The sequence below is a fragment of the Alligator mississippiensis genome, chromosome 4, assembly GCF_030867095.1.
Source record: "Alligator mississippiensis isolate rAllMis1 chromosome 4, rAllMis1, whole genome shotgun sequence".
Lineage (NCBI taxonomy): Eukaryota > Metazoa > Chordata > Crocodylia > Alligatoridae > Alligator > Alligator mississippiensis.
In genome coordinates this window covers 12,910,832-12,933,512 of record NC_081827.1, presented here as the reverse complement: position 1 = coordinate 12,933,512, position 22,681 = coordinate 12,910,832, and the positions used below count along the sequence as shown (strand labels likewise).

Genomic DNA, 22,681 nt, shown 5'->3' with positions numbered 1-22,681 from the left:
GGCCCAATTCCAGCATGTGGGCTGGGTGGAAGTGGTGTGGGACCCAAGGGCCTGATCCTGGCAATTAGGGCCCAACTGAGGCCACGTGGGCCCAATCCTGGTGTGCGAGGTCTAATCCGGCCTGCAGATTAGTCCTACACTGCACACCAGGCCCACAGGGCCAATACATTGAGCACCCCAGCTCTAAACTCCCATTTGTTTTTATGGGAAGTATATGCAGCCTGATCCAGCAAGACACCTAAATATTTGCTTAACTTAAGCACTTTACTGTTCCCACCGACCTCTTAAAGTAAAGTACATGTTTAAATATTTTTCTACATTAGAGCCAGGAGGTACAAATTTTCTGGAATAAGACCAACATTTATAAGAGCGAGGGTGATTCACTTTTGGAAGAAACTACCAATAGAAGTAATGGATTCTATACCTCTTAAAGCCTTCAAATTCAGGCTTCTTCTGTTTCTAAAGATCAGGTTAAACATAAAAGTTATTGGGCTCAACACAGCAGTAAGCAGGTGAACTTTGGGGCCATGTGGAATACACTAGCATCTCACAAAGTCGGTCATTTCCTACAAAAGCTTATGCTTCTTTGAACCAGTTCATCTCTGCCACCCTGACCTACCTTCTGCCTGACTTCCAGCTAACATGGGTAACAACCATCCAAGTAACTTAAAGGCCATATGTAATCATTAATTCTACAAATCTTAAAAAGCAGAATGTACTGCAGACTACATCTTAAAGCAGGAACTTCTTTTAAGGATGCTTCATTTCTGTAGTAGGGGCATGTTGGCAGAGTGGTTGAGGTGGCTCACTTTATCTTCAGAAGCATGATTATAAGTCATAGTCTGGATGAGCCGAAGTCAACCCATCTGTAAGTAGATACTTAAGTCATTTCCACTGGAAATCAAATGTAGCTGGATGAGAAGTTCACTTGTCATTCCCTTGTGTGCTGTTGGGCTCCAGGACACTGGATTCTAGAAATCCAGTGGTTAAACTAGTACTAGTTCAATGGGATTGTCAAACATATTACTCAACAAGTACGAAACTTTGGGGTAAAGCGTCCACACCTGAGGACAGGACGGTGATCCAGGCTGACCTTGACAGGCTCAGAAAATCGGCAGACCAGAACCTGATGGTGTTTAACACCAAAAAATGCAAGGTCCTCCACCTTGGGAAGAAAAACCCGCAGCATCTTTATAGGCTCAGCAGTGCTACGCTGGCTAGCACTACTGACGAAAAGGACTTGGGGGTCATGATTGAGCGCAATATGAACATGAGCCTTCAATGTGATGCTGTGGCTAGTAAAGCAAGCAAAACGCTGGCTTGCATCCTTAGATGTTTCTCAAGGAAATCCCAGGACGTCATTCTCCCCTTGTACTCGGTCCTGGTGAGGCCGCAGCTGGAGCACTGCATCCAGTTTTAGGCTCCACAATTCAAAAAGCATGCGGAGGAGCTTGAGAGCGTGCAGAGGAGAGCCATGCGCATGATCAGAGGTCAGGAAAACAGAGCTTATGAAGAGAGGCTGAGAGCTATGGGGCTCTTTAGCCTGGAAAAGCACAGGCTCAGGGGTGATCTGGTTTCCACTTATAAGTTTATCAGGGCTGCTCACCAGGATCTGCAGGAACGTCTGTTCATCAGAGCACCCCAAGGGATGACAAGGTCAAATGGTCACAAACTCCTCCATGACCGTTTCAGGCTGGACATAAGGAAGAACTTCTTTATTGTCCGAGCCCCCAAGGTCTGGAATAGACTGCCGCCGGAGGTGGTTCAAGCACCTACTTTGAACACCTTCAAGAGAAATTTGGATGTTTATCTTGCTGGGATCCTATGACCACATCTGACTTCCTGCCCCTTGAGCATGGGGCTGGACTCGATGATCTTCCAAGGTCCCTTCCAGCCCTAATGTCTATGAAATCTACTGAATCTTAGAAACCCTATAAACTGACTAAGGGGATATCAGGACTCGTATCAACCTTTCTCAGGTCTCTCGAGCCTTTGAAAGATGCTGAAAAGAGCCACACCCCTTTCTAGATTTCAATTCCTTCTGTTTATGAGGTTACATGGAACTTTGGACCAAAAAGGATTTCTTCAAAATCTAGACTTTTACATGCTCTACTTACCTATAAAATAAAGAGAAGTACAAGAATGAAATACAGGTAAATATGATTGGTGCTCTTCAGTTCCTAAGCTCCCTTCAGTACTTAGTAATCAAGGTTTCAAGCCCACCCCAAAAGCTCAGACACCATCAATCACAAAAATCAAGATGTCTCCAGTTCTTTAGCTCTTTCCCATATGTGCCATACCACTCCTCCCTCTTGTCTCTTTGACCTTATCAGCCCTACCCATGATATAGTTTGCTTCCACCATGTATAAGAACAGGTACAAACACTGCAAAATTCTCCATAGGGCTTGGCCAATGTGTTGTAAACACATAAGCAAGGAAAGGGTGATCACTAGCGGACAATATAGACATGTTAACAACGAATCATGCCAACTGATCTTGATTTCCTTCTTTGACGTGGGTAGCTAGTTGGAGAGAATGCAGCGAACATAATACGTGGCTTCTGACACATTCCCATATGACATTATTACAAGTAAATTGGAGAAGTGTAGGCTAGATAGAATTACTGTTAGGCTGACTGCTAGCCAAGAGTCACTATAAAATGGATCAATGTCAGAAGAGCGGGAGGTTTCAAGTGAGGTTCCACAGGGTTCAGTGCTACTTTTTATTAATGACTTGGTGCAGAAAGAGAGAACTTCTTGGTCAAGTCTGCAAATGACAAACAACTGGGAGGGGTTGCAAACAGAGTAGAGGACAGGACTAGAAAGGATTTTGCTTGATCGAATACCTGGGCTATAGACAACAGAATGAAGTTCAGTAAAGACAGCTGTAAGGTTTTGCACCTAGGGAAGAAAAACCTAATGCACAAACAGACATGGGAGATCATTGGTTACGCCACTGATTCTCAACTTTTCTAGACTCAAGGCATTTTTCTATAGTGTTTGTGAATCAAGTGGCACCCCGTCCAAAAATTTATTATTTATTATAGGGCACCGATACACAAATAGTGAGGTTGCTCCAATGGACTGTAATTACAGTGTGTCAGAGCAGGCTTGATTAATCCAGTCTGCTGGAGTGTAGTAGTTACTGCACTCCAGCAGACTCCAGTGTCTTGTGTATCAACATCCCCATACTTAAAAATGGTGGCAGGGGCACTTTAATTTTAGCTTGTTGAATAAGCTTTAGTTAAAGCAACCCTGCAACCATGTTTATGCCCAGGGATGCTGATACATAAGATGCTCCAGGCTCTTTAATTAGAGCAGCTCTTGGAGCACTCTAATTAAAGCAACCCTCCCCCCCCCCCACCAATCCCGGAGCATGTGTAGAAATGCTTAGAGTGCTTAAAGAGGGGCTGGAAGGGAGAAGGAGCTGCTGGCAGACAAGAGCCTATACTGAAATAAGTTGGGGGGAGGAGTGACTGGAAGGGAAGAGCTTGCACTTGTTGCTTCAAGCTTATCTGGCTTATCTCCTCTCTCCCAGTGGTATCCCTCAAATGTTCTCATTGCACCCCAGGGTGCCATGGTGGAGAATCACTGGGTTAAGCAGTAAGGATCTGGGAGATATGGTGGGTCATAGACTCAAGCCGAGTCATCAGTGTGATGCAGTTGCAAAAAACAGGAAATATAATTTTGAGCTGTATTAACAGAAGCGTTGCATGTAAGACACAGAAGGTGATATTACTATTCTACTTGGCATTGGTTAGACCTCAGCTGGAGTGCTGTATGCATTTTTGGAAGAATGTGGAGAAACTGGAGAGGATCCAGAGGCACACAACGGTGATGATAAAGGGGTTGGAATGAGGGCTGCTTGAGGAATGGTGGAAGAGAACTAGGTCTGTTTAGTTTGGGGGAAAGGAGATTGAGAGGGACATGAGAGTAGTTTTCAAATATTGGACAGGCTTCCCCAAAAGAGGAGAACAACTGTTCTCTGTCCCTGTAGAGAACAGGGCACAAGACAATGGGTTTAAACTGCAGCAAAGCCAATTTGGATCCAATCTCAGAAAAAAAATCCTTAATATAAGAATAGTAGCTCAACTGTTAACAACAACAGCAATGAAATTCTGCAATGCATGCTACACCAGAACCCTGAAATCCACACCAGTTCAATGGTTACTGGTGCTGGCCAATATTGCTCCTCCAAACATTTGCTGCAATAAAGCTACATATGGAGAGGTCATCTGCATGAATGACAATCGAGACCTACCCATCCACAGAGATTTAAAGAACATCCCAGTTTACCGCATGGTCTCCTGAAAACCTTGGTGGACATGCGTACAAGCCCTTGCAGGACATAATGGTGAGGCAGCTTGGAGGAAAGTGTGGAATTAAACCACCATTTGGAATAAACATCTGATTTCTGACCCAACAATAAAGCTGCCTGGTTTTGACCTTCCGCAAAAAACACGGAAGTTTCCAAATCGGACCCGAAGTGGGCATGGTCGCTGCGGTCACTTGATGCACAGATGGTGTAGAAGGAGTTTTACAGAACATGACTGTGGCAACCCTGATCAAACTATGAACCACAAAGCAACACTCTGCCCCCTATACAAATGTGGTGGTGATATTGCAGAGATAAATTTCCTTTCCGCAAGAGCATTAGACTAGTTAACAAACTGAAACTGGACTTATAATTGTTGCTCCAAGTCAGCCATATGGAAGCAGAGGAAGTAGGACAGCAAGACAAGCTGTCTGTGGAAATTTTGAATGTCCTTCACGGGAGTTTGTCAAGATACTGGGTAAGCATCTGTCTGAGAAGATTTAGAAACAGCTCATCTCGCATTGGATGTTAGATCCCTTCCAATCCTATTATGCTACTGTTCTAAACTTGTTTGGGGAAGAAGGAACTTCAGGTGTGAAGTAACTTTTCATTTCAAGTCTATTTGGGGTTCTTGTGTTTTCAATTTGCTCATGAGAACCTTGATAAAAGTGTTCATATGGGATTAAGTTAGATGTAATTAGTTCATAGGGTCCCTCTTAAACAGAAAAAAAATGATCCTTGGAGAACACGATAATTAATGGGGACTAAATCCTGCCATGACAAAACACTCACTGATATCAATGGAGGCAGATTTTCATGTGATTAGTACTGCTTAGTGTCTACAAGTCTTTTCATACTACTTGGCCTTTCTTCTGAACATCCAAACAAGGGTAATAAATTACTCCTAGCTTAAATAGTTTAGACCAGTGGTTCTCAACCTTTTTAGTACCAGGACCCATTTGTAAATATTGATGGCCAGTCCTGACCCACAGCCCCCTGGTCCTGCTGGTGCCCCTCACTCTCCACCCATATCACCTTGGACCTGCCAGTGCCCCTCACTCAGGACCACCATCCCCCTGGCCCTGCCAGTGCCCCTCACTCCTGACCCACAGTCCCCTGCCCTTGCTGGTACCCCTCATTACCAAGCCACAGACCCCTGGCCCTGCTGGTGCCCTCACTCCCAATCCACAGTCCCCTACCTCCCTGCGGCATGCTAGTGCCCCTCTCTTGCAACCCGCAGCTCCTTGCCCCCATCTGCTAGGGCTGGAGTGTGGTTACTACAGTGTCTGCAGTTCATGCGGGTGGCCATGGAGTGAGTCCAGCCCTGGCACGGGCTGGAGGGAGGAGGAAGACAGGTCTGTGGCACCCCTATCTCAGTTGGGACTCCCACATTGCACTAGGAAGACTGGTTATTGCCCCCACCCGCCCAGCAGTGTCTCTCACCACCCCACCCCTGTGAGTATGGGCACTAGGTTTGGTGCTGCCAGCCCCAGTCCCAGGAGGCACCTCCCCCCCCCCACTACACACCCTTCCCCTACACAACCCCACCCCCCAGACAGTTCCCAAGCCCTGGATCTCCAACACTCGCCCCCATACACTTACCTGCATCCAGCTACTGGGGCTGCTCCCACAACCCTGCCTGGCTGCATGGCAGCCACATGTGTAGCAAGTAAAGTCAGATGCCTCCAATAGCCCCAAGCAGCTCCTTTCAGGCTGGAATGCTGCCAGCCTGCAAGGAGAAACCCATGCTTCCCCAAATTTTTCTGGGACTTGCTCGTGACCCTTTCAAATATTCTTGAGACTCACTTTTGGGTTGTAATGCACAGGTTGAGAAACACTGGTTTAGACACCTCTACTTCTAAACACTGGTTTAGACACCTCTACCTCACTCTTACTACTTCTAGTGGTAAGAATACCACTCCTTTTCAAACAGGTCCTTGCTCAATCTGTACTTTTAGCTAATTTTCAGAGGTGGCCACGCTATTTGAAAAAGCACAATACAAAGTTTTAATTTCCTTCTGAACTTTAGAGTCCATGGAGAAGTCTGAAAATGGGATGCACTACAATTAGCAAAAAATACCTTGCAGAGAGATTTAGAGCCCAATCATAATTTACATTTGCAGATATGTAGATCTCTAAGTGCATGGCTTCTGCCCTGATTACTAATTAATGAGGTGCAAAGAAGCCTGTTGGAAGGAACCAGCTCTGATTATGTAGGCCTTGTGGGAAAAAGAAGCTTTTGCAATCTAAGAAGGTAAGAAGATAGCTTTAACATATATTTTAGAAAATTATAGAATGAACCAAGTGGCATAAGAGATATAAACAGACACAGAGTAATGCAGGAATACCATTATATTATATTATTCTCTGAATATGCAAACCAAGACATTTTATAGATTTAACAAGTTGTATATTTTACAAGTTATATACATTCATTTAGTCCAGAAGCTGGATTTTGAACAGCTATTATTGTTTGTATAACATTTATTTTAGAGTGGTTTAGAGTACTATACATAAAATATGATTCATGCAAGGAATTTGGTCCATATGCAGAAAAAAACCCTGCATGCAGAGAAGGCATTTATGGGCATGCTTAACTGGAAGCAGCTGTTTAAGTTCCATTAGATGTTGAAATGCTTTATGACTGTGGGGCTTCTCTTTCCAATCCATGTTACCTTCATCATAGAGGGTTATCTAGCATCAGATGCTCCTGAGTTCACCTGATTGTTAAGAAACTTTACAACAGCCACAGTGGGATGCAAACAAAAGGCATATGCAACAAGACTGTGACACAGAGCAGGTACAAGAAAATAAGGAAAGAGCAGTTTCACAGAATATTTCCTCCATTCTTTTAGGTATAGATAAGGGGTTCAGAGCAGGTCGACATTTTTTTAGCTGTAGGGAAACGTTCTTAAAGAATTTTCACTATACAGAGAGCCAAGCATAAGCTACATCTTGCATTTTTTTTTAATGAAGAGAGACATACACATTAAATAAGAAATGGGTTAATCACATACCATTGGACTTTTCACTGTCTGCAGGTTTCATCTGAATGGGATGATGCATCTAAAAATATAAATGAAAAGAAAGTAAGGTAGGTTGGATAGCTACAAAAATCAAGTACTCTACTGGCACCCCTGAGTTCAGCCACTGAGGAGACTAACAGGATACATGATCAATCTTAAACAGGAAGAACGATATAAATTTCAAATAATACCATAATATTGGCTTTTGAATGGAAGCATAATGTTAAAGGAGGATTTTATAACTAGCAAGCTGAAAAAACTCCCCAAATCATTGGGCCCACAGGACTCATATAAACTTTAATTTCTTGTATCTAGTTTCAGAAGACTCTTAAGTTACACCCTTCACTAGTTTATGACATGCTTGGTTTCTGTTTTACTGACTTTTGACTTTCCTTTTCTTGAGTTTGTGAACTACCACAGAACCAAGACAGAATTTTAATGTAATTTAAGATTTGCCAGGCAGCAGCAGAAACCTACACGACTTGAAGGAGTTTGGCTTAAGAAATGAACTTTTCCTCATGATTGATAGGTATGTGATTATTCCTTCCGTAACAAAGGGAGAGAGTTCTGTACTTCCTATAGCTCTTGCTTGTTTAGTATTTGACCTTCTCTTCAATATACTTTAAATTGCTTGTTCATAAAACTGCCTTTTATATGGAGTTACTACCCTGGCTGCAATAAAAAACCCTAACGCACTTTTCTTTTTTGAGCTGTTTCTCATAGGAAATGCCAAAAGAGAGGAAAACTCCTATGTAGAGCTTTATGCAGTGACTAGCGTGCTGTGCTGTACACAGCGCTATTCTACAGCTTAGCACTGGAATGGCAAAGGCTTTGACTTTCAGAGTGGATACTGCGCTACTCAGTCCCTAGCAGGCACACAGATTTGAATTTGAAAACACTAAAGAGATTAAATTACTACAAAGTGTTGCATTTGTTATACCATTTCTTGCAGACTCCCCCATATTTCTACCATTATATTAGTGGCACCAGTTCTTCAATGGTTAGAAAGTATCTGCAGAGGAATCCCACTGATCACAGTGCTACCATTCTTCCATCCTCATGGACACATTACTGACTGCACGCAACGATCATCTCTTAATGTTTATTTTAAGCCTTAACCTTGCAAATTGTTATACAGGGAAAGACAAAGGGGCCTGCATAGAGACTTAATGACTTCAGTGTGGCTCTGAATGTTTGCAAGCGTCTAACCACTTACAGCTCAAGGCAAGATCAGGGCCACAGACTCTTCTTTCTACAGTGAATCCTGTATGGCTAGGGACAGACATTACACATAAACTGGTTTAAGTGATCAGAAACTGGTTTAAACCTGTAGCAGAACAGATATTCAGTGCGCATAAACCAGTTTGAAAATGGCTGAAACCAGTTTGAGATAAACCTGGTTGAATGTAGTATCAGATTTAACTGGTTTGGGTCAAACCAGTTTATGCAATGTCTGTCCTGGATCCCTTCCTGGTTTAAACCAGAGTCCTCCAGCATCCCAGATGCTTTGCAGCCCTGGGCGGGGCTCTCTGCTCCAGAGAACAGGCTGGCCCTGCCTCTCTGCTCCCTGGCTGGAGCTCCGCAGGCGCAGCAGTGTCTGCCTGGCTTCCCCTTGCTCCACGCCCCCCCGCCTCCCCCACACTTGCTGCTCAAGCAGGGATTCCTCCCCTCCCCTCTCCCACAGCAAGGACATAGCCAGCATGTGGTATGCTACCTAATGCTGAGAGGTGTCTGTGTAAGGCAGACAGGAAAAAGGCAGACAGGATAGTAGTGTCTGCTTAGGGCTTTTTGGAGCTTATGAACAGGTCAGCTGGTAATGTCCCCCAATTCCTTCCTTGGAAAAAGTTGTTTAAGAAAAGCTTGAACTAATGAGTGAGGCTTTTGTTTTCTTGATGGGGTGGTAAATGCTCTGCTACTCCCTGTGTAATTAAATGCTGTACAACTCCTTGCTGGCTCCCTTACTAGTCAGGAGCAGTGTGGTGGGGAGGACCCCTCCCTAATCAGAGCGTCCTTCTGGGGCCTGGCCATGCCCTGCTCAGCTCAGCAGTATGAAAGGGAAGGGAGGGCCACTATAGCACCCCCCCGAGCCACTGCAGGCATGCGTCTGCATTTCTTCAGTCCAGAGGGGATATCTGTACAGTTACAAACTAGTTCAACGTAGCCAAGTTAGACTAACCTGCAAAGATTGAATCAATTCAGGCTCAGGCTTTTTGAATGTCTGTCCCTAGCCTATATGTCAAATGGGGCATATTGAATGGTCTATACATTTGGTGTAGTGGCTGGATACTTGTGGGTCACAGGTTACTTAAAACCATCAGCTACTATTCAGAGTCTATTAGAAAAGAAAAGATGCTAAGTAGGAGATTGGGAAACAGAAACAATTAAGCACAAAATGGGAACTGCGCAAGGATGTCAAATGTCTATTTAGAAACAGAGAGAAACTGACTATCATGTGTTGTTTTTGGTGGTGGTGTTTAGTTGCCAATGTCTGCTGGATTCGTTAGCCAGAAAAGAGAATTAGTGTGAGGGTGGTGTCACACATTCAATTTAACACTTATTAACTGCAGTTAAAATGCAAGCAGACACACATTCAAACAATTTAGCTCATGTTAAATGCCTTGTGGCATTGCTGCGCCCATTCAGGTGAGAGTTATCTCCCAACATGTACTAGCTTTAATAGGTCACACATTCCAGTGATTTCCAACTGTTGCAAGTGAACAGGTGACAAGGCCCTGGGTCTTCCATAAAAATCTGCTCAAAGTTCAGACTGTAGCTTGGACCCACAAATCAATAAATTCCTTGTTCTGTTTGAAAAAGCTCTTCCTTTTCATTCCCTGCTATGCCCTAAGGAAAAGACAGAAGCCACAAGGCAGATGTAGTCACTAGGATGCATAAACTGCTTCTGTTTTAACAATTCCATTCTCTTTGAACCATTTCTTTCCCAAATCAACTCTAACTGTCCAGAACCTGTCTGCCACAACTCTGGTTTCATCCAATTTATAGAAAAAGAGAATTTACGTCATGCACTATCTCCTTTAACTGATGCTAATTTTTAGTCTGTCATCAGCAATACTCTGTGCACTGTAGATGACTTAACTCACTGTACCTTCTCCCACTGTGAGAAAAATGAAACATGAAAAAGGGGCGTAGCTTGCTAAAATGATCGCATTACATGCATTATGTCTTCATTAAGCAAAGCAGCTGAAAGATAAAAAGTCAAATGTGGAAAGGAATTGTATAGGTGACTGTATAAATATATAACTGGAGCAATAAGCAAAGGAAATTTAGGCCTGAGTGGTCAGAGGTATTTCTTGACATACTATGTACCTATTAAGGTTCATTAGGTTGAAGACGAGTCTTCTGGGGAAATGCAGGATTTACCAATACCTGGGTTATTTCAAATGGCCAATGCTCTGGAGAATATGCAGTAATGGAAAATAAAACAAACCAACCAAACTCTGAACTGGACAGGAAATCTACCTGCCTTTCTTCCAGTACCGATAAATCACTTACTTTTGTAGTATCAAAACAGACTCAGAAGATATGTAGTTGCATCTCTGATTTCGATAATGATATGATTCTAATTTGTGGGGATCTTTTTAGCACGGAAGCCAATTTGATCAAGTTTGTAACACAAGAGTTCTTCGCAATACAGTGGCCACCATCATTTACCCAGAGTGGTCACCGTATCACAATCAATCCACTTCTACGAGGGAATAAATACTACAGATCTGCTAGTGTTACATTCGCAAAGAAATTAAAAATCTTCCTCTTGCGCCAGCTGTGACTGGTTTGTCCATGACGTCCTGACCAAGGTTAGGAACAAACATTGCCAAATGAAGGGGATCAGCTGTGCAGTACGTGGTATCGGAGCTCGTTGGCTGACTGACAGTCTGAGCCCTGGGACTGCACCACAGTGAGTTTGACACTTCGGTGTGGTCCACAGGATGAGACCCAGGAATGACACCGGAGTGTCCCAGCTTTCCCTGTGGGGAAAACTGGGATTCCTTTCTTGCAGAGATGTGCCCGGGCAATCTCTGGGGTGAGTTTCTTGAAGTAGGGAGCCCCATCTTTTCCTGCGTCCAGAGACTACCCCACTTTCTGGGCTTGAGGGGCCCAATCCTGCATAGGAATTCCTGAGGCATGCAGGACCAGGACCCCCAAACCCCAAAAATGCCTGCTAGGGGTGGCAGGACAGTGTGGGCAGCTCTGGGCTGCTTGTGCTTTCCCACCATAAAGCAAATAATCCTGCTGCAATAAAGCAGCATGTTTTGGTACAACAAAAGGTATAAATGTCTAATGTGTCTGCTGTCTCTTTGTGCCTCCATAAACATTTTTTAGGTTGAAGAAGAGTCTTCTGGGGTAATGCAGGATTTTTATGGAGGCACAAAGGCTGCATTTGTTTCTACCCTTAAACTATGCAGGCCACATTCTCTTCTGTAAACCAGGAGTAACTCTGTTGTAGTCCATAGAGTTACAATCATGCACAACTAATACGAGATTGGAAGGAGGTCCTGAGAGCTGAAACCGCAGGGCAGCCACGGTGAAATGGGTGCAGAACACAAACATGGGGCTGGAAAGAAAAGGGTGGTAAAGAATGTTACCCTGTCAAGTTCCTAACATGAGAGGGCTCGTGTTGAAGCTTGTTTAACCCTGGCCATCACCAATTGATAAGTTAACAACCTTTAACACTAGATTCAATAAAACATGCCATTTATAACCTGGAATGGGTTTTACAGAGTCACTGGTTCGCATCTCATTATGAAACTCATTGCTGACCTCTAGAGACAACTGCCGTGACAATACATATTATAAGCCCTCTGCCCATAAAATATTTAAAGGCAGGGGAAAAAAAAAAGAATGAATCTGGAAGAGGTGTGCAGTGAATGAGAAAATTAAAGGGACAGAGACAAAGGCTAAATGAGTACTTTCCTTTCACTCTACAATGAGCGCCAAGAAAAAAAAAAAAAGAAAAAAAGAAAATCATCTCTGCCTTTTCTATCTTGCTTGTATAACTGTAGGCTATAAAATAATAAAATAGCTGTGCTTCTCAGGTCCTCCAAAAGATTACAGATGATATAAACCTGTTTCAAATTAGATGCCACCCACTAGAATCATGTCATCTTGTGAAATGAAGGATTTCACGTCTTATCAGAAAGCAGTTATTGTAGTTATACATCACAAAGCCATACACTTATGTATCTCTAGGTAAGTGATTTCTCAACATGCCATGCTGTCATGCTATAAACAGGGGAGGCTGCCTTTTTGTGACCTGAAGGAGGCTTTACTTATAAAAGTGTAGTATTTATGAGCTTACTTATGCAATTAATAGGTGGGGAATTAAAAAAGTAAGGCAAGTAAATTATTTACACCCATTAACAAGATTTGGAATAAAGCTTGGATCCCATAGCAAAAGAAACAACTGTTGTGTTCTAACATGAGGGCTCTCTGAATGTGGAAGAGCCTCCAAAGAGACGTCGAAGGATCACACCTAGAGTTCTTTGGAACTAGAGCATATACATGATTTTATCATAGCTCTTTTATTGATTTATTTTAGGACTGTCAAATGATTAAAACATTGAATTGTGATTGATTGCATGATTAAAAAAATAGTCACATTTAATAGTGATTTTACTTGCACAAGTAAAAACTCAAAATTATGCACAGAAAAACTCAAAATCATGCAAAATTATGCAGGCTCTTTGTATGGTTGGGGTTGGGTGTGGGGAGCTCGGTGTGTGTGTGTGTGTGTGGGGGGGGGGGGGGGGAGGGGGGTTGGAGCCCAGGGACAGGGGTTCCCTGCAGGGGGGTCTGGAGCCCAGGGAAGGGGGACCCCTGCATGCCCTTGTAGGATGCCCAATCTGAACAGGGTCTTCAAGGAGCTTCCCCAAGCCCAGGGCACATCCCCAGCCCAAGCATGGCCCCAGCAGTGGTGGGCTCACCCTGTCCTTGCCCCAGCAGCAGTGGCTGTGAGTAGCCCGGGCTGGGGGCAGCTGCTCTGGCCAAGACCCTGGCCTGAACCACCCTGCTTACTTTCTCAGCAGGTCTGATGGCTCCATGCGGGTCCCAGCAGGATGCAGGCTCCAGCAGATATAGCAGGAAGACAGGGGGTGGGTGGAGCACATGCACGCACAAACCCCGCACAATCCCCATCCAGGACCTCAAGTAGGTGGGCTGGCAGTGTTGGGTGTTCGGAGAACGTAGCGCTAAGCCATGGCAGGGCTGCGTGGCACCCTTGGGCCCCATAGCTCGAGCTTGGGGTGGGTCAGGACAGCCTGGGAGCTCTGGCATGAGCTGCCTCTGGACCCGGGGGTACCTGTGAATCCCCAATCTGGGTCACCAGGGAGCAGAATCAATGGTGGCCCCTTGCCCTATGACCCTGCAGAGACAGCTGTTGCTGGCAGGTGGGGGTGGGATTTCCAGTGAGCCACCCCACCAGCCCTTGCCCTGCACAGCCTTGAATGCCTGGCCTCAGCCCAGTCCTGAAGGAGTCCAAGTCATGCCTAGTGCTGCCGATGAGCCAGGTAGAGTCACTGCTATCCTCCCTGTGCCACCCAGCCTCCCGCTGGGACCCAGTACATCCAGCAGCTTGGTGGGAGTCCTGGCAGGATCCTGGGCAACACAGGGAGGAGAGTGGCAGCTCCACCTGGCTCCAAAACCACATGTGCGATTAATGCGTTAAAAAAAATTAACGCATTAATTGGTTCTTGCATTAATCGTGCATGTTAATGCTGATTGACAGCCCTAATTTATTTATTTTTATTTTATTTTTTTCATTCAGACAGACAAAAAATATCACCTAACACTTATGTAGCACTTTTCATCAGTGCATCTCAAAACACTTTCCAAAGGAGGTATGCATCAGTAACCCCATGGGGAACTGGGGGCACAGTGGGGTGAGAGTGATTAGCCAGCAAAGCCAATGGCAGGGCCAACAAATGAACCAAAGTTTCTCAAGTCCCAGGCCAGTCCTGTATTCACCAGGGCTAAGTACAGACAGTCAAAAAGCCTGAGGCTGAATTGATTCAATCTCCACAGGTTAGTTTAAGCTGTGTAGATTGAACTGATAAGCAAGTGAATAGACATTCACTTCTGATCCTGGAAATGCAGCCACATGCCTGTGGTGGCCCAGGCAAGAAGCTGGGGACGCTAGCGCACGCCTCCATGCTCACCTGGAGCAGACAGCTTGGGCCAAGGCTCACCTGCCCACCCTGTGAGGAGGGTGTGTGCAGGGGAGGTGCAAAGCATCCTGGGATGTTGAGGGATTTAACTTGAATCTGGAGGGGATCTGGGACAGAAGTTCAATAAACCAATTTAACTTAAACCAGTTAAGTGTGATACTACATCCATCCAGGTGCGTCTTAAACTGGTTTTGTCCATTTGGAAAGTGCATGCACACTGAGCTTCTGTTGTGTTACAGATCTGAACCAGTTTCCAGTCATTTATATCGATTTATGTGTCAGTTCTGTCCTTAGCCCAGGTCACAGAGGATCAGGACTCCAACATGACAAGCAGATTCCACACAGGAAATGGAGCTTAAGAAGAAATAACAGCTTACAAGATGTACAATTTTGCTCCATTGAAGCCAATGGGATTTTCAGTGTTGGCAGGATCCAACCCCAAGTCATGGTCTATAAATTAAAGATGACTAATTAGGTTTAAAAAAAAAAATCTTTGTCCCCTAAGCAGGTGCAGCCCCTTGTAAACGTAGCCATGCTGGAAAAAATAAAACCTCTCCAAGATACAGCTCCTTTCCAGCTTTAAAGCCTCCCAGTCATCTTTTCAATGGTAATAACTCTACCTATTTACATTCTTGTCAAAACCATGTGACATCTGTATGGGAGAAAACAAGCAGGGTAAGAGTCTATTTCTGGCAAAAAATATTGCAGGGAAATTAGATTAACCTGGGTGGAATTCTATCTGGGAATTTGGAGTCTGTCGTGGTGATTAAGTCATCATTTCTGTCAGATTACTCTAATCGGCTGTCAAAAAACATTCCACAACCCCATCTGTAACTTGGCATCCTAGTTATTCAGTCGATGTTACCTTCTGTATACAAAACAAATACCAAACAAGGAGGTGCGCAGTGTCTAGCATTTAGCAGAGTCATTAGCTGTGATTACTATTGTGTTTTCACATTGCACAACATAAGCTTACAGCTTGTTCTATTTATTTGCAGAATGTTAAAAAATCAGGTGTAATCTTAAACACAGAGAGAGCTTGCGCTGCACGGGAGGAATTCTCAGCAGAGCCGGCTGAACGTAGGTCTTGGGATGCTCTCGTTAACTGCCAGGCTAGCAGCAATTGCTTAACCTTTTAGTGATATTGTTAGCACACAGAAGGCAAAGGAAAGCATTTGCAAAACCAACCGGGACTTGGACACTAGGGCTGTGTGAAATTTCACTGAGCGTTTTGTTTCGAAGCTGTTTCAACGCGTTTTGAACTGAAAACAACGAAATCGAAATGAAACGAAAAGCTTCGAAACGAAACGAGGGCATGCAAAACGTTTTGAAAGTTTCAAAACACTTCGAGTTTTGAAGCAATCCAGTGGCGAGAGGCAGAGGAGAGCCAGGGCTGTGCTCTGAGTGGCTCCACAGCCCCATGGAGCTCAGCCCAGTGGCAGGAGGCAGAGCACAGCCTTGGCTCTGCCTGCCTCCCGCCGCCGGGCTGCGCTCCGAGTGGCTCCGCAGCACCGTGGAACGAAGCCTGGTGATGGGAGGCAGGCAGGCAGGCAGAGTCAGGGCTGTGCTTCGCCTCTCGCCACTGGGCTGAGCTCTGTGGGGCTGTGGAGTTGCTTGGAGCACAGCCCAGCGGCGGGAGGTGGGGAGAGTGAGGGCTGTGGTCTGCCTCCTGCTGCTGGGCTGAGCTCCATGGAGCCTGGCGCTGGGTGCAGGCTGTGCCAGGAGGCAGAGACAACCTCCTGTCATCTGGTGCAGATCCAGAGGCCTGCACCCCTGGGATGAGTCTGGCACAGCCCTGCAGCCCTTCTGGGCCCCTGGATCTGCACCGGGATGACAGGAGGCTGCCGCTGCTGCCTGGGGCCAGTGGCAGCATCTGTGTTCTGTGGCGCTGGGTGCAGGCTGTCTCCGGCGCCGGTCCCAGGTGGCAGCAGCAGCTTCCTGCCATCCAGTGCAGATCCAGGAGCCTGCATCCCTGGGAGGAGTCCAGCACTGCCGCGCAGCCCTCCCAGGGGAGCGGACCCCCGGATCTGCATGCCGGATGACAGGAGGCTGCCGCTGCTGGCAAGTGTCATGTGTTTTGCTTTTAAGACTTTGAGGTGCAGTTTCTGAGAAACCTCTGCACCTATCTCCTTGAAACTTGGCAGGCTTCATGCCCTCAGATGGGCTACCATCTCTGCAAGTTTTACCCATATCAGGAAACAAATGACAAAGTGTTAGGCATTTTCACGATTCCCCATTATAGCCTATGGGTGAAATGCTGAAATGTGCTTGACAAAACGAAACGGGACAGCGCTTTGAAATGAAACAAAACAAAATGACAAAACGAAACACTGTTCCTTTGAAATGGATGTTGAAATGAAACAATGTTTTGCAAAGCCCTATTGGACACTCAATTCTTATTAATTTGATTTGAAATCATGTGTCTGAAATCCTTTAGACAGGCCAACTCCTGAATTCCAGGCTTTATTTCTACATATGCTGCTTGAAACAGGATGTTGGCTGCTATAGACCCTCTGCTTTATATGTGGCAGGTTAGGGTGCTGTGTCAGGGATGAGAGTAGTTTTAATAAGAGGTTAGTTTATGGATTTGTATAGGATGGTTTGGATAGGGATGCTCCTGCCTTGGGCAGGGGGTTGGACTAGATGATGTCTGCAGGTCCCTTCCAACCTTACTTTTCTGTGATCCTATGATCCTACAGGGCCCGTGCCTTTTGATTCTTTGAGTGTGTTACAGAAAGGAATGGCTATTTTGAAATATTATTTTGGCTGCTTTCAGATGTAAAAAAGCCCCCCAAAACGGTGATTTAATTTAAAGCCTGAGTGCCCCTGTGCTGAGCCCAGCACACACCCAGAAGTGGCATTGTGCCACTTGGACCTGGCTTGCCCATTGATTCGATCAGCTCTTAGATAAAAGTGCCAAAAAGCCCCACTGAAGCGCTTGATCAATACAGATGATGTGGAGCCGGGTCCAACTAATACACTGCTTCTGCCAGTAAAGCGCACCTTTTTCCATGTCTGTCAGCAACTTTTATGTGCCACGAGTGGGAAACGACACATTGCTGAACACACCCACTATTTATATCTATGCAGAGAAGTGATGTGGTCCAGTAAATGAACCTTGCACACAAAGTGACGTTAGTTTGAAATTGCCGTTACTTTCTGAAACACCCTCGTACTCACCTTACAGGAGAGAAGGATTTTTTTTTTATATGCAAGTGTTTATGTGCATGTGCAAATCCAGGAATTTGAAAAGGGGAGTGCAGGACTTGCCACCAGTGCTGCAGGGGGAGGTTACAGCCCCCCTTCCCCACCACCCTGCTGACAGAACTAGGGAAGCAGATGCTGGGGACATTTTTGGAGTCCCTGAAGTAGATGAGATGCCACCCCCTCCTCCCCCACTGCCACACTGATCTTGGCACCCCCTTCCTCCAGTGCAGGCACCTCCCCTCCCATTGCCCTCTCACCCTCTCCAGCAGGGGGTGCCCAGGGGTACCTACCTCTGGCTGGAAGAAAGGGGTCCTGCTTACTGCCTCCACTGTCCCTAGCTGATCCAGTGGGGGTGGAGGGGGGAGCCCCAGGGTTGCTCCAACTGGAGGCTCCTGTAAGCTGCATTTTGGGGGTGGGCAATGAGGCTGGGAACAGTGGCAGGGGGGACAGATTGAGCAAGGAAACAAACCCACCACTGCTGCCGACTGGGCACACCTATGGGGGGGGGGGGAGGCAACCATGCCACTGCGCCCCCCTGTAGCTGCCTCTTAAACAGGAGCTCAGTGTTAGTCTGTAGACTACCCTGTATGTTGTGAATTGACTTGAATACAGAACAAAAGACTGCTAGGACTGATTTGCAGCGATGCTTTTCCTAGTGACTCTGGCATTTGTAGAGATGCAGCCTTTCAGAGGCTCTGGCTGCTCATGTATCCTACCATAACATGACAGCTACTGCTGAAAATCTAGTTATGACTCATTACAAAAAAGATCACTTGGGATTAATAGGTCCCAGTCAGATGCTTTAATTTCAGTGTGTGAGAACCAGGATTGCACAGTTTCCAAGTCCTCGTAATTTCTAATGGCTACAAGCAAAAGACAACATGTCAAGTCTTGAGCCCATCTTTCACCTGCTTTGACACTTTACTCAAACTATTTTTGCCTAAATTACTCCAGAGCTGAGCACAGTATGATGCTAAAAAAAGGGAACACGAGCAGATCAGTATGTAGAAAGGGAGCTGTCTCTTAGTACTGATCCCTGCACTTGGGTCATAATCCTACCATAATCTCTAAACCATCAACATCCCTGATTTCTCTAAAACCCTGGCCTTACTCCCTCAATCATGATCTCCATCTCTTCTCCTTGTGGTTCACATGTTCCTTTATTCCAGTGTTGTGGTAGTCCTAAAATGCTCCCAACAGTCTTATTCCTTACCTCTGCTGAGACATAACTGCAGTGGAAATTATTTACTTGGTACCAAATGAATTTGATACCCAGCCAAGATCTTATCAGTAAAATACTCCCTTTACCGCACTCGGAGTAAAGGGAGTATTCATAAAAAACGCAAAATCCATGTCTCAATAGCTAAATGAATTTGTAAGCAGAATACTCTTTATATTAATTGCTGTAGTCAGTTTATATTATACACCCCCCCCACACACACACAGAGCTCCAGAGAACATACAGACATACATACATGCACACATACATACATATATATATACACACATATATACATACATACACACACGTCTCTGGAGCTGTTTGAAAAGCAGCTCAAAAGAAAGACATATTTGAGAAGTATAATCTGCTCATCAGACAAAGGACTCTTGGATTCTTAGCACTGGCTTGTTTGGGTAAGTCATCCTATTGGATAAATTTGGACAAGTCATTTAGAGCCTCAGTTTACCCATCTGTACAACGAGCATAATAAGTGGCTAACACATAGGCATATTTAAAATGGTGAGTTAACATTTGTATTGTATTCATATAAAATATCAAATGTAAAAGCAAAAGTGGTAGCAGCACTAAAGATATTCTTAGAGATGGGACAAGCCAGAGGACAGTTTTGTTCTAGATTTTCCACATACAAAACGATAAGACAATATTTTTGCTTTGTGTTTGTACAGTGTCTAATAGATTGGTCCATGACCAGGGCTCCTGTCATTCACACTGCATATATGTGATTGCACGTAATGTTAATAGTGTTGTTGGGTGCCAAATACAGTTCACGTAGCAAGGCATAACATCATTATTTGCTATTCAGAGAGCAGGAACGAGCATAGAACTTATTTAAAACCAGTTGTTTCTCTTAGACGAGAACATTGAAACTGCTGAAATTCAATGGCGTTTGGAAGCTCTCCAAGTCAGTCAATTGCAACACGCTATATTTCATTTTTTTTAATTCAAGTTAAATTGAACATTAACTTGAGCAACTGAAAACAACGCTTTGCTTTAAAATAATAACACCATTCTAACGATCCCTTCCCCTGCTTAACTCCCTCATCCTGCTGTTCTGCCAGCCACATTTATTAATTAGCGTAGAACACTTTGTCTTCTTTAAAAGTTGTACCCGTGCATAAAAAATACACAAGTTGGTGGTTTTAGAAATGACAACTTCATCTCATAACGAACAAATAACGGCTGCTGCAGTTATACTTCATTTACTTAATCCTCTCACTTCTTTCCACCCACACAAATGACAGCAACTTTGGGACACACGCAGGCCAGATAGAGCAGAGTTAAGGAAAGGAATGCGGTGTAGAAATTTTCTTTTCATAATCACATGTAAACAGAAATGATTAACTAGCTCGTCTGCAGACAAATGAGCCTTTACAGAGTCTATTCAGTCCTAAAAATAGATACTAAGTTGGATTCTGTATCTTTTTTGCCATAATGCCGCAAGGCTACTTCATATTACCCGTGCTTAAATAGCAAACCCATTAAATGTCTCAGCAAAAAACACTAGATATGGTTTTAACTGTGATATTTATTTATCTCATCTGCGGCAATAATAAGTTCTGTTGACTTTTCACCAATTGAAGTTTACATGCAAAATATTTTCTTTCTTTAAATTTAAAACACTACTGTGCTATCACTGACCAAGAGGTCACATAGTACACCCCTGATGTTGGCTGACTGAGTAGGGAAATAATTTTATTATGTACAGCACAGCCCCATGTGAATGGGCCCAGTTAACACTGAGCCCTTGCCTGGATTAGAACCCAGATCCCCAAAGGCAGGGGTTGGCAATGTTTTCCAGTGGCAAGCTGGAATGACCCAGCTTGGGACACAGGTAGGCCAACATCAGGACTGGACTGCTGCTGCCACTTGTACCCACTGCCTGGCTGCAGCACTGTGTGGACAAAGCCTCCCTCTGCTAAGGCCCTGCCACCTGCCTGCAGCATGGCATGGGCAAGGCACCCCTGCCAGTGAACACCATCAAAGTCTTGGCTCTGCAGGCTGGATATGGCCTATGGACTGTAGGCTGCTGACCCCTGCCCTCCGGGACCTAGATAGCCCTCTTCACCATAGCATCTGAGCCCCACACACCCGGGGGGCTCTCACAGCACATCTAGGGGATGAAGAAGTGCTGCTGTTCCCATTTTTAATAGGGTAAAACTGAGCCATTGAGAAGCTAAGTGGCACCAGAACAGCTAGACCCCTTACTGGTTGGAGGTCAAATTCATGAAGGTGCGTAAGTGACTCTCAAGTTCAAAATGCATTTTCAAAAGTATTATCCCTATGAAGGGAGGCATTGGGTACAGTTCCAAAGCAGGAAGCAATATGCCATGAGATATGGGGTATATCTAGAGATACTGTGAACACATACTCTGTGGCTTAACCCCATGTGAGGTGCATGGGTCAGTTTACTGTTCTCAGACTCTCTGGTCTGGAAGTTTCATAAACCGGTTTGACCCAAATCAGTTCAGTCTGATACTACATTTATCTTAAACCAGTTTCAGCCATTTTGAAACCGGTTTATGTCCAGTGAACTTCTGGTTTATGTGCACTGATCTTCTGTTCTGTTACAAGTTTAAACCACTTTCTGATCACTTAAACCAGTTTATGTGTAACTTCTGTCCCTGGCCTCTATGACCATATGCTGGGCAAGCTTAGGTTACATCCTCAACCTTTCCTTTCTACTGGCAGCTGAGACTCCATTCTGCACAGGTGATTTCTAATTGCAGCCTTATGGTGCGAGTGCTTTAATCTAGCCCTGGCAAAAAGCATATTTTTGCGTTCCAATTCCACAAAAACACCTACATTTAAATTTACTAGCTTACTAAAACAAATGCATCTTTGATCTCAAACTAGCCACGAGAAATCATAGCCTGAATGAAATTCATTAAAAAAAATAAAACAACGTCTCACCAGATGAGCTGTGACCAAGAGGACTGTTATTGTGACTCTACGATGCCTGTTGAATAGGAGCTTTTATTTTCACTGTAACAATGTCTTGCAGGCACGTCCAGATATTAGCTCCTTCGTAAACTAAGTGTTGGGAAATCAGGATGCAAATTCTCAGTAGCAATCTATCCCTTACCTTGAGTTTCAATGGTACAATGATCACATGTGGGAACTGACCCTTTAAAACAAATGACAGGTGACAAAACTCTCCAGGATAGCACAGTCTTAGCAGGGAAGGAAAATCTAGACCTTGATGACCTCTTGTCTGTGATTTTAGTTGTCTTTTCCTTCATTTTGGATGTTCTAAGTCATTATGTCCCCAGGGCAAAACCATTTTCTACCACTCCTTTCATTTAGCATGATGGGCTTCTGTTCAGCACTCGTTCATCTTCCTAGCAAACCCGACTGATTGTCTTGCAGAATGGAAGGTCACTTTGGACCAATGGCTTGCTTGGCTGCCTTTTGTCAGACCTTTGAGTCTATTATTTAGCTCAAAACTAAAATTCTAGGGTATGAGATTTTTCTATAATGTCCTTAAAAGTTCCTACTGGAAATATGTAATATTTGCATTACAATGCAAAAGCAAGAACATCTTATTTTTAAACAGCGTGATAGAGATAAGCCTAAAATAAGCCAAAAAAGCATCCAAATTATAACTTCTATTGAAATGCTTCCTTTCAAGTTAGCCCAAAGGGCACGGTTTATAAGGACTTAGCAGTGTTGATTTGGGGCCTCTGCAGTTTTCACTTCACAAAGGCATGGA

The 22,681-nt window shown here is 44.6% G+C and overlaps 1 protein-coding gene across 14 annotated transcripts in view; it reads right to left on the bottom strand.

Moving 5' to 3' along the window:
* The window catches only part of CELF2 (CUGBP Elav-like family member 2), a 773,712-nt gene that overhangs the window by 87,735 nt on the left and 663,296 nt on the right, over positions 1 to 22,681 (bottom strand). For all 14 annotated transcript variants that reach the window (XM_059725768.1, XM_059725764.1, XM_059725762.1 and 11 more), the window contains one exon: positions 7,333 to 7,381. In XM_059725768.1, coding sequence (XP_059581751.1) covers positions 7,333 to 7,381 — 49 coding nt within the window. The remainder of the gene's footprint in view (positions 1 to 7,332; positions 7,382 to 22,681) is intronic.